The 12,257-nt window shown below is 40.8% G+C and overlaps 1 protein-coding gene across 1 annotated transcript in view; it reads left to right on the top strand.

Annotated features, from left to right (window-relative positions):
• Nucleotides 1–12,257, top strand: part of ARHGEF9 (Cdc42 guanine nucleotide exchange factor 9) — a 916,750-nt gene that overhangs the window by 252,506 nt on the left and 651,987 nt on the right. Inside the window, exons 3-4 of the mRNA XM_053699217.1 lie at nucleotides 10,945–11,223; nucleotides 12,081–12,225. Coding sequence (XP_053555192.1) covers nucleotides 10,945–11,223; nucleotides 12,081–12,225 — 424 coding nt within the window. The remainder of the gene's footprint in view (nucleotides 1–10,944; nucleotides 11,224–12,080; nucleotides 12,226–12,257) is intronic.

Below are 12,257 nucleotides of genomic sequence, written 5' to 3'. Positions count from 1 at the left end.
AATGTGACACTAATTAATATAAATTTATTCAAAAAAATTAAATAAACACATTTCCATATTTTTTTTCTCAGGCTAATTTTCCTTTGAATATATCATTCTACCTAGCATTTATTTAGGGCTAGATTACAAGTGGAGCATTATTTAACACTCCCGCTCGAGCCTTAAAGTGAAAGTCAACCCTAGCGTTTGTGAAACGCTAGGATTGACTATTGAAACAAATAAATGTGACTTTCATTTATGAAGTTCAACATACTTCATGCAGAAAGCTCCTTTATTTGTTTCAAGCGATCGCCACTCTGAGCTGCTAAAGCAGCCCACGGCAGATCGCTGTTTTGCTAAGAGGTGACGTTTTCACCTCTTAGCCAATAGCCGTGCGGTAAATCCGGCCTGTGTCCCTGTGGCGCCGAATTTCGTGCACACTATTTTCTAAAAGGTGAAAATGTCACCTCTTAGAAAAACAGCGATCTGCCGTGGGCTGCCTTAGCAGCTCAGAGCGGCGATCGATTGAAACAAATAAAGGAGCTTTCTGCATTGAGTATTATGTACTTCATGAATGAAAATCCCTTTTATTTGTTTTAATAGTCAATCATAGCCTTTCACAAACGCTAGGGTTGACTCTCAATTTAAGTGCGTTAGAAGCTGAACTTAGAATATTGTGTGTAGGTGATAACCTATTCCCTCATAGAAGTCAATAGAGCAAAAAATGTGGAAAAAAAAGACATTACACAGTATAGCAATTTATTAAAAATGAATATTGCATAAATATGTATTTACATGTTTTCATCTATTTATCTGCAAAGGATTCCAATGCACTTATATATATATGTCTGTATATGTGTACATATGTGTTTATATGTGTACTAGTCCTTAAGCCCGTTCACACGGGCCATTTTTTGCAGTACAATGGTCCCACCCCTTGCGTTCTTTCCCTCCCACTCTCTTTTGCTTTCTCTCTCTCCCCCCTCTCTTTTGCGCTCTCTCTCCCCTCTCTTTTGCGCTCTCTCTATCCCCCTCTCTTTTGCGCTCTCTCTTTCCCCCCTCTCTTTTGCACTCTCTCTCTCTCCCCCCTCTTTTGTGCTCTCTCTCTCTCCCTCTCTATCTCCCCTCTCTTTCTATCTCCCCTCTCTCTTTCTCTCTCTCCCCTCTCTCTCTCTCTCTCTCTCCATCTCCCCTCTCTCTTTCTCTCTCTCCTCTCTCTCTCTCTCTCTCTCTCCATCTCCCCTCTCTCTTTCTCTCTCTCCCCTCTCTCTCTCTCTCTCTCTCTCTCTCTCCATCTCCCCCCTCTCTCTCTCTCTCTCTCTCTCTCTCCATCTCCCCTCTCTCTCTCTTTCTCTCTCTCTCTCTCTCTCTCTCTCCATCTCTCTCTCTCTCTCTCTCTCTCCTCCCCCCCTCTCTCTCTCCCCCCTTCTCTCTCCCCCCTCTCTCCCCCCCTTCTCTCTCTCTCCCCCCCTCTCTCTCTCCCCCCCTCTCTCTCCCCCCCCCTCTCTCTCTCCCCCCTCTCTCCCCCCTCTCTCTCTCCCCCTCTCCCTCTCTATCTCCCCCCCTCTCTCTCTCCCCCTCTCTCTCTCCATCTCCCCTCTATCTCTCCCCTCTCTCTCTCCCCCCTCTCTCGCTCCCCTCTCTCTCTCTCTCCCCTCTCTCCCCTCTCTCTTTCTCTCTATCTCCCCTTTAAGGCCAGGTGTGTTTGTCCTCGTGCTGTCTCTACTGCGCATGACAGCTTCGGACAAACACACTTGGCCTTTTATAGTATAGGATTTACAGTACTGTGCAAAAGTCTTAGGCCACTATTAGATTTGTTGTTTTAGCAGTGGTATAATGAACATATATGATTATTTCTCAGTATCTTTAAAAGAATACAACAAGGAAATACATGATATTTGTATGCAGTATTAAAAAACAGAAAAAAACAGCTTCTATATTCTAAAGCGGCAAGTATTTAGTGTTGCCACCCCTTACACTTGAGCAATAGCAGGAACCTGGCTCTCGTATTTGCTGGGAAAAAGGTCTATTACACCAGGTTTGTGCAAGACATGCTTGAACATTACATACACATTTGGGATGAGTTTAATTGATTGGAAGCTTGCTAATAAGACCAACTTCCAATCACATCATTCCATTAAAAATGCCAAAGATCACAGAATTTGACAGGCTTTAATTCATCATGACATTCCTTTTTGAAAACACTGTCAGTCATGGACAGATTTGCAAGGCTGCGACTTGGTCTTCTTTGCACACTTTTTCTAAATTTGATAAATTTGATACTTTTGCCTTCGGCTGAGGCTTCTTTTGGGAGAAAGGTGCTTTAAGCGGTGGTGCCTTTTGTTTAGGTTACCTGTCTTGTCCCTCCCTAATCATCGGTGTCCTCTAGCTTGGGTATTGATTCCCAACAGTAATCAATGATTCCGTGTCTTAAGAAAGAAAACAAAATTTATGCTTACCTGGTAATTTTTATTTTTTTCTAGACACAGTGAATCCACGGCCCACCCTTATTTTCATACAGTTTTCTATATAAACCACAGGCACCTCTACATCTTGTGTGATTTCCTTTCTCTCCTTTTCCTTCGATCTAATGGCTGGGGATTGTGGGAAGGGAATTGATGCTCTATCTGAGTCACAAATTAAAAATTTTGGGTTCAGTGTCCCTTTAACAACTTTGCTGTGGTGCTCTTTGCCTCCTCCTGCTGGCCAGGAGTGATATTCCCAACAGTAATTGATGATTTTGTGGACTCACCGTGTCTAGGTAAGCATAATTTTTTTTTTTTTTTTTCAATTTCGCCCAAGCAATTGTAATACGATTGAAAAACCAGGCGCACGCAAACACCCGTGATATATCTCATTTCACTCGCGCTTAACTGTTATCACACCACTCATAATCTAGCCCTTATTGTGTTAAAAAATAAACAACTATTTTAAACTATCAGATATTGTGACTGCTTGCTAAATATTCCATCTTTACAATACACAAAATAATATAAAAATCTAAATGCTGACATTGTTTTCTTAAGGCACAGGCTGCAGCTTTTAGGGTTTAGAAGAATTATATCACAAATCTATACAGTGAGCTTGTCCCAATGCACCAGAGCACTCACTTACATCTCTCACACTCTATCTCCTAGCATGCAGATGCTGACCTGTATATTCATTGCCTGCTATTTATAAAACTGTCAAGGCTTCAAAGCAAGACTGCAAGGGGTCATTTCATTCTCCTAAATTGCACAGTGCCCTCAGCTCAAAACCCCATTTAAGTCAATAGTTTTACTGGGATTGACTTTTATGGATTTTATTGAATGACCCTTTAAATGATTATTTAATACTGTTTACTACAGGGCTTTCATGCAGCTTTGTACGCACACTGCATATCTATTTGGATATGACATATTACAAAAAAATGCCATTGTCACCATTCACAGTACACAATAGTACAGCAAAGGTTTATGTAAAATTGCTTGAGAGTATTCTGAATTTTAACAAATTTGAATGACAGATATATAATTATGTGCACTCCAACATCTTAAAGGGACAGTTTATGTGAATTTAAACATTCATGATTTAGCTAGATCATGTATTTTACTTCTATCATCTAATTCACTTCATTCTCTTTGTATTTTTTTTTTTTAAATGCATAACTAGGTAGGCTCAGGAGCAGCAAAGTACTACTAGAAGCTAGCTGCTGATTGGTGGCTGTGTATATATATATATATGCCTCTTGTAATTTTACTCAATGGATGTATTCAGCTCCCAGTAGTGTATTGCTGCTCCTTCAATAAAAGATATCAAGAGAATGAAAAATATGGAGATAGAAGTACATTTGAGAGTTGGTTAAAATTGTATACTCTATCTGAATCAGAAAAGAACAAATTTGAGTTTTATGTCCCTTTAAGGCAACTGGGGGTGCAGTAATAAACAAGGAAGAGGAGAGTCCATCCCTGAATCTTAATAATAAAAATAGCTAAAGGAGAGTGTGGAGGATTCTTAATGATTATTATATCTTTCTGTCTATTTGTGCGTTAAGTTAAATGTGTTTATTATGACTTTGTAACTAACAGGAAATACATATTTGTATACAGCTGATCTTTGAGATATAAGCTCACTGGCTGATAACGCTCCCACAGCTATGTTGGTGGATAGTGACTTGTCCTACAAGTATAAGAACAACATATTTATTTTTCTACAAAGGAATATCTGATCTATTGTGTGCCACGAAAATCTGTGCGTATAGGACTTGAAATGCCCACTAGTTCAAGACGAGTAAGAAACTGCAGCAGCCGAGTGAAAATGTTGACTTTTTTTCTCTATTTAACATTGTGTGGACTAGTAACTTTTTTCCTGTGGGTAACTTTTAGCTCCCGACTAATAAACTATAGAACTATAGTGATATTTCTCCTGTTAAGTGTAGTCAGTCCACGGGTCATCCATTACTTATGGGATTATATCTCCTCCCTAACAGGAAGTGCAAGAGGATCACCCAAGCAGAGCTGCTACATAGCTCCTCCCCTCTACGTCATATCCAGTCATTCTCTTGCACCTAACTAAAGATAGGACGTGTGAGAGGACTGTGGTGTGTTAAACTTAGTTTTTATTTCTTCAATCAAAAGTTTGTTATTTTAAACGGCACCGGAGTGTGTTGTTTGTTCTCAGGCAGCATTAGAAGAAGAATCTACCTGAGTTTGTCTATGATCTTAGCGGTCGTAACTAAGATCCACTTGCTGTTCTCGGCCATTCTGAGGAGTGAGGTAACTTCAGAACAGGGGATAGCATGCAGGGCCCACCTGCAAGGAGGTATGTGTAGTAAATTATTTTCTAAGGAATGGAATTGACTGAGAAAATACTGCTAATACCGATGTAATGTAAGTGCAGCCTTAAATGCAGTAGTAGCGACTGGTATCGGGCTGATATGTATGTATGTATACTCTGAGGTATTACTGGGGAATGCAATTTCACTAAGAAAATACTGTCAATATTAAAGTAATATTTGAGCCTGCACTGCAGTGAAAGCGACTAGCAGCAGGCTTATTAATAACACTTCATAATTTTCAATTTTTAAAACGTTTACTGGCATGTTAATCGTTTTTTCTGAGGTACTTGGTGATAAAACTTTATGGGCATGATTATTACCACTTGGCTGTCTTTTTTTTTCTGAATAAAAACAGTTTACTGAGCTTCCCCACTGTTGTAATATGAGTGGGAGGGGCCTATTTTAGCGCTTTATTGATCAGTAAAAATTTAGTCACAGTCTTCCTATTTCTTCCTCCATGATCCAGGACGTCTCTACAGAGCCCAGGGGTCTCCAAAACTAGACCTTTGACAGTGTGTTTGACTGTGATAAAAACGTTTATTATTTCAACTGTTATCCGTTTTGGGTATTAAGGGGTTAATCATCCTTTTGCTGGTGGGTGCAATCCTCTGCTAACTTTATACATTTTCTGTTAAAATTTGGTTGTTTTAACATATTTGGTAAAAGCGCAGTAGCGTTTTTTACATAGCTTGTAAATTTATTTAAAAGTTTTTTTCCAAGCTTGCTAGTGTTATTGCTAGTCTGTTTAAACATGTCTGACACAAATGAATCTGTTTGTTCATTATGTTTAAAGGCCAATGTGGAGCCCAATAGAAATTTGTGCACTCAATGTATAGATGTTACTTTGAATAAAAGTCAAACTTTATATGTTAAAAAAATATCACCAGACAACGAGGGGGAAGTTATGCCGACTAACTCTCCTCACGTGTCAGTACCTTCACCTCCCGCTCAGGAGGTGCGTGATATTGTGGCGCCAAGTACATCAGGGCGGCCCATACAAATCACTTTGCAAGACATGGCTAATGTTATGACTGAAGTACTATCTAAATTGCCAGAATTAAGAGGTAAACGCGATCACTCTGGGGTAAGAACAGAGTGCGCTGATAATAATAGAGCCATGTCTGATACTGCGTCACAATTTGCAGAACATGAGGACGGAGAGCTTCATTCTGTGGGTGACGGATCTGATCCAAGTAAACTGGATTCAGACATTTCATATTTTAAATTTAAGCTTGAGAACCTCCGTGTATTACTAGGGGAGGTATTAGCGGCTCTGAATGATTGTAACACGGTTGCAATTCCAGAGAAAGTATGTAGGCTGGATAAATATTTTGCGGTACCGGCGTGTACTGACGTTTTTCCTATACCTAAAAGGCTTACAGAAATTGTTAACAAGGAGTGGGATAGACCTGGTGTGCCCTTTTCTCCCCCTCCTATATTTAGAAAAATGTTTCCAATAGACGCCACCACACGGGACCTATGGCAGACGGTCCCTAAGGTGGAAGGAGCAGTTTCTACTCTGGCTAAGCGCACCACTATCCCGGTGGAGGATAGCTGTGCTTTTTCAGATCCAATGGATAAAAAGTTAGAGGGTTACCTTAAGAAAATGTTTGTTCAGCAAGGTTTTATATTACAACCCCTTGCATGCATCGCGCCTGTCACTGCTGCGGCATTCTGGTTTGAGTCTCTGGAAGAGACCCTTAGCACAGCTCCATTGGATGAGATTATGAACAAGCTTAAAGCCCTTAAGCTAGCTAATTCATTTATTTATGATGCCGTAGTACACTTAACCAAACTTACGGCTAAGAACTCCGGATTCGCCATTCAAGCGCGTAGAGCGCTGTGGCTTAAATCCTGGTCAGCTGATGTGACATTTAAATCTAAATTGCTTAGTATTCCTTTCAAAGGGCAGACATTATTCGGGCCCGGCTTGAAAGAAATTATCGCTGACATTACTGGAGGTAAGGGCCATGCCCTGCCTCAAGACAGGGCCAAACCAAAGGCTAAACAGTCTAATTTTCGTGCCTTTCGTAACTTCAAGGCAGGAGCAGCATCAACTTCCTCCGCTCCAAGACAGGAAGGAACTGTTGCTCGCTACAGACAGGGCTGGAAACCTAACCAGTCCTGGAACAAGGGCAAGCAGGCCAGAAAACCTGCTGCTGCCCCTAAGACAGCATGAAGTGAGGGCCCCCGATCCGGAAACGGATCTAGTGGGGGGCAGACTTTCTCTCTTCGCCCATGCTTGGGCAAGAGATGTCCAGGATCCCTGGGCGTTGGAGATCATATCTCAGGGATATCTTCTGGACTTCAAAGCTTCTCCTCCACAAGGGAGATTTCATCTTTCAAGGTTATCAGCAAACCAGATAAAGAAAGAGGCGTTTCTACGCTGTGTACAAGACCTCTTACTAATGGGAGTGATCCACCCAGTTCCGCGGTCGGAACACGGGCAAGGATTCTATTCAAATCTGTTTGTGGTTCCCAAAAAAGAGGGAACCTTCAGACCAATCTTGGACTTAAAGATCCTAAACAAATTCCTAAGAGTTCCATCGTTCAAAATGGAAACTATTCGAACCATCTTACCCATGATCCAAGAGGGTCAGTACATGACCACAGTGGATTTAAAGGATGCCTACCTTCACATACCGATTCACAAGGATCATTACCGGTATCTAAGATTTGCCTTCCTAAACAGGCATTACCAGTTTGTAGCTCTTCCCTTCGGGTTAGCTACGGCTCCAAGAATCTTTACAAAGGTTCTGGGCTCGCTTCTGGCGGTACTAAGACCGCGAGGCATAGCGGTAGCTCCGTACCTAGACGACATTCTGATACAAGCGTCAAGTTTCCAAACTGCCAAGTCTCATACAGAGTTAGTTCTGGCATTTCTAAGGTCGCATGGGTGGAAGGTGAACGTAGAAAAGAGTTCTCTATTGCCACTCACAAGAGTTCCCTTTCTAGGGACTCTTATAGATTCTGTAGAAATGAAAATTCACCTGACGGAGGACAGGTTATCAAAACTTCTAAATGCTTGCTGTGTCCTTCATTCCATTCAACACCCGTCAGTGGCTCAGTGCATGGAGGTAATCGGCTTAATGGTAGCGGCAATGGACATAGTACCATTTGCGCGCCTGCATCTCAGACCGCTGCAATTGTGCATGCTAAGTCAGTGGAATGGGGATTACTCAGATTTGTCCCCTCTGCTAAATCTGGATCAAGAGACCAGAGATTCTCTTCTATGGTGGCTTTCTCGGCCACATCTGTCCAAGGGGATGCCCTTCCGCAGACCAGATTGGACGATTGTAACAACGGACGCCAGCCTTCTAGGTTGGGGCGCAGTCTGGAATTCCCTGAAGGCTCAGGGATCATGGACTCAGGAGGAGAGACTCCTTCCAATAAACATTCTGGAATTAAGAGCAATTTTCAATGCTCTTCTGGCTTGGCCTCAGTTAGCAACTCTGAGGTTCATCAGGTTTCAGTCGGACAACATCACGACTGTGGCTTACATCAACCATCAAGGAGGAACAAGGAGTTCCCTAGCGATGATGGAAGTCTCAAAGATAATTCGCTGGGCAGAGTCTCACTCTTGCCACCTGTCAGCGATCCACATCCCAGGCGTGGAGAACTGGGAGGCGGATTTTCTAAGTCGCCAGACTTTTCATCCGGGGGAGTGGGAACTTCATCCGGGGGTGTTTGCCCAACTGCTTCATCTTTGGGGCAAACCAGATCTGGATCTCATGGCGTCTCGCCAGAACGCCAAGCTTCCTTGTTACGGATCCAGGTCCAGGGACCCGGGAGCGGTACTGATAGATGCTCTGACAGCACCTTGGGTCTTCAACATGGCTTATGTGTTTCCACCTTTCCCGATGCTTCCTCGATTGATTGCCAGGATCAAACAGGAGAGAGCATCGGTGATTCTAATAGCGCCTGCGTGGCCACGCAGGACCTGGTATGCAGATCTAGTGGACATGTCGTCCTGTCCACCATGGTCTCTGCCTCTGAGACAGGACCTTCTGATTCAGGGTCCTTTCAAACATCCAAATCTAATTTCTCTGAGGCTGACTGCATGGAGATTGAACGCTTGATTCTATCAAAGCGTGGATTCTCGGAGTCAGTGATTGATACCTTAATACAGGCTAGGAAACCTGTTACCAGGAAAATTTACCATAAAATATGGCGTAAATACTTATATTGGTGCGAATCCAAGAGTTACTCATGGAGTAAGGTTAGGATTCCTAGGATATTGTCTTTTCTACAAGAAGGTTTAGAAAAGGGTTTATCTGCTAGTTCGTTAAAGGGACAGATTTCAGCTCTGTCTATCCTTTTACACAAACGTCTGGCAGAAGTTCCAGACGTTCAGGCTTTTTGTCAGGCTTTGACTAGGATTAAGCCTGTGTTTAAGACTGTTGCTCCGCCGTGGAGCTTAAACTTAGTGCTTAACGTTCTGCAAGGTGTTCCGTTTGAACCCCTTCATTCCATCGATATCAAGCTGTTATCTTGGAAAGTTCTGTTTTTAATGGCTATTTCCTCGGCTCGAAGAGTCTCTGAGTTATCGGCCTTACATTGTGATTCTCCTTATCTGATTTTTCATTCAGACAAGGTAGTTCTGCGTACTAAACCTGGGTTCTTACCTAAGGTAGTCACTAACAAGAATATCAATCAAGAGATTGTTGTTCCATCATTGTGCCCTAACCCTTCTTCAAAGAAGGAACGACTTTTGCACAATCTGGACGTCGTCCGTGCCCTGAAATTTTATTTGCAGGCAACTAAAGATTTTTGTCAAACTTCTTCCCTGTTTGTCGTTTATTCTGGACAGAAGAGAGGTCAAAAAGCTTCGGCTACCTCTCTCTCTTTTTGGCTTCGTAGCATAATACGTTTAGCCTATGAGACTGCTGGACAGCAGCCTCCTGAAAGGATTACAGCTCATTCTACTAGAGCTGTGGCTTCCACTTGGGCCTTTAAGAATGAGGCCTCTGTTGAACAGATTTGCAAGGCTGCAACTTGGTCTTCACTTCACACTTTTTCAAAATTTTACAAATTTGACACTTTTGCTTCTTCGGAGGCTGTTTTTGGGAGAAAGGTTCTACAGGCAGTGGTTCCTTCCGTGTAAAGATCCTGCCTGTCCCTCCCGTCATCCGTGTACTTTTAGCTTTGGTATTGGTATCCCATAAGTAATGGATGACCCGTGGACTGACTACACTTAACAGGAGAAAATATAATTTATGCTTACCTGATAAATTCATTTCTCCTGTAGTCAGTCCACGGCCCGCCCTGTTTTTTACGGCAGGTCTAAATTTAATTCAACTCCAGTCACCACTGCACCCTATAGTTTCTCCTTTCTCGTATGGTTTCGGTCGAATGACTGGATATGACGTAGAGGGGAGGAGCTATGTAGCAGCTCTGCTTGGGTGATCCTCTTGCACTTCCTGTTAGGGAGGAGATATAATCCCATAAGTAATGGATGACCCGTGGACTGACTACACTACAGGAGAAATGAATTTATCAGGTAAGCATAAATTATATTTTTTTCAAACCTTGCGTGTGTTTATGTATGTGTGTGTGTGTGTGTGTATATATATATATATATATATATATATATATATATATATATACACACATACTGAAATACCCTCTTCTTGATGTAGTTAAAGTAAAAAAAAATGTTATTGTACTTTTAAAGGAAAATGATTAATGCTTCCAGATGCAGTGTCCTTTTCAGTCTAAGTTAAGTGCTTTTATCAGCTACGCACTCACAGAAGTTCTCCTGAAAACTGGAATATTTACGTGTCACATCTGTGCTAGGTTAGATGCTTGTTGTTCTCTATACTGGTGAAAACAAGTCTTGAAATCGTTTCCATTTTTATATATAGCCATGTGATGTCAGTTTTTGACTAAACAGATTTTATTTAGGATCAAAGATTATCTTTTATTTGATCCGATTGAACTCCTTAATTTTCCCTCTAGCATCCAAGAGCACAGAAGTAGGGTTATGCCCTGTTTTTACAAGATAGACAACCAGACAAACATATAGATAGAAAGACAGACAGATAGATAGATAGTGCTATGCTGATTTAATTAAAGGACATATAAATGGTGCTATGTTGATTTAATTACTTCTGTCTTCTGTTTGATATATTGCTCATCATTTGTTACAGTGGAATGATACACTTAATGTCACCAGAGAAGAAGAAAACAAACAACTCTTTAAAAATCAAGATCCTGTGTTTGTTCAGGAACATCTTCTTGGGGATCTGGGTCAGCCTCCTGGAGAAGTGGGACAGATTGCTACTAAACCTGATGAAGATGTCGGCAAAGCTTTAGATAATCACAGCTGTGAAGCAAATGAGTCTGATGCAGACCAGAAGAGCAATGATTCTGAGGACATTACATTATTGTCTACTGATAATGATTCAGAGGATCACAGCATCCTGCCAGTAAGAGCTTCAAGTTCATGATTTCTTTATTATTTAATTGCAAGCCTGTTAATTTTACTAATTCTAATATGTAGAAACTTCTTAATAGTATTTTTAAGAAGTTTAGATTAGCTAAGATTTAGTGTATAGCAAAAACACAATACTGTAGACATAATTGTGAACATCAAGCAAATTCTAGAATTAAGTAGCTTTTGTTAGGAAGATGATCCAGAGTTTCTTTTTTTTATTAGATTATTTTCTTCATTTTAGATTTGACAATAATTTATGATGAAACAAGCTGACAATTGGGATTTGTTTCTTTATTCATATTAACTGGAGCTTACTATGAATGTTGCAGTTGTGACATTACAGCGGTGGAATTAATATTTCTCGTTTACATGCCATGCAAATGTTAATGCTAAAATGTCAAATATAACAAAGTAATATTAAGTGTAACAACAAAGATTGACAGTTAAATAGTCAAGCAGTGAATGTAAACATTTGAATATTTCATTTAAATATTGATTCCAATAGACTTAAATTGAAGTCTTTGAGAATAAATACATGAGTATTAAAATGCTACATTTAATAAAAGTAAAAATAACTTTTCTATTGCAAAAACAAACATTCAAAATTTGTTTAGCCAAATAAATGTGGTTAAAAATAGTTATGTGTAATAAATGGGCAGAAATATTTTCCTAGCCCTGCTTCCTATGTCATTATGTATTGACCCAATGTGTAATGTTTCTATGTATTGTAAAATATATCTCAGCGAATTAAATAACTGTTTGTACAAATATTTTCCTTATTTGATGAATTTTATATTATGCTATGTCAGAATGTAAACATGTCTCTGACTTCAACTCTCTAATCTTTAGCCTATGCGCCTCCCGCCAACTCCACTCACTATGCCCTCATCTCATAAGTTCCCTCTGGACAGATGTATGTCCCTGCCTCTCTCACAGAGCACTCCATCAGGACTGGACCAAGTGGGGTGGATGAAAAAGAAGCTTATGAGTACAGGTAAAACCAGGGATGTAGTCACCAAAACCAAA

Source organism: Bombina bombina, chromosome 1, assembly GCF_027579735.1.
Source record: "Bombina bombina isolate aBomBom1 chromosome 1, aBomBom1.pri, whole genome shotgun sequence".
Lineage (NCBI taxonomy): Eukaryota > Metazoa > Chordata > Amphibia > Anura > Bombinatoridae > Bombina > Bombina bombina.
The sequence above is the reverse complement of the archived record's forward strand: the minus strand, read 5'-3'. Positions and strand labels throughout refer to the sequence as shown.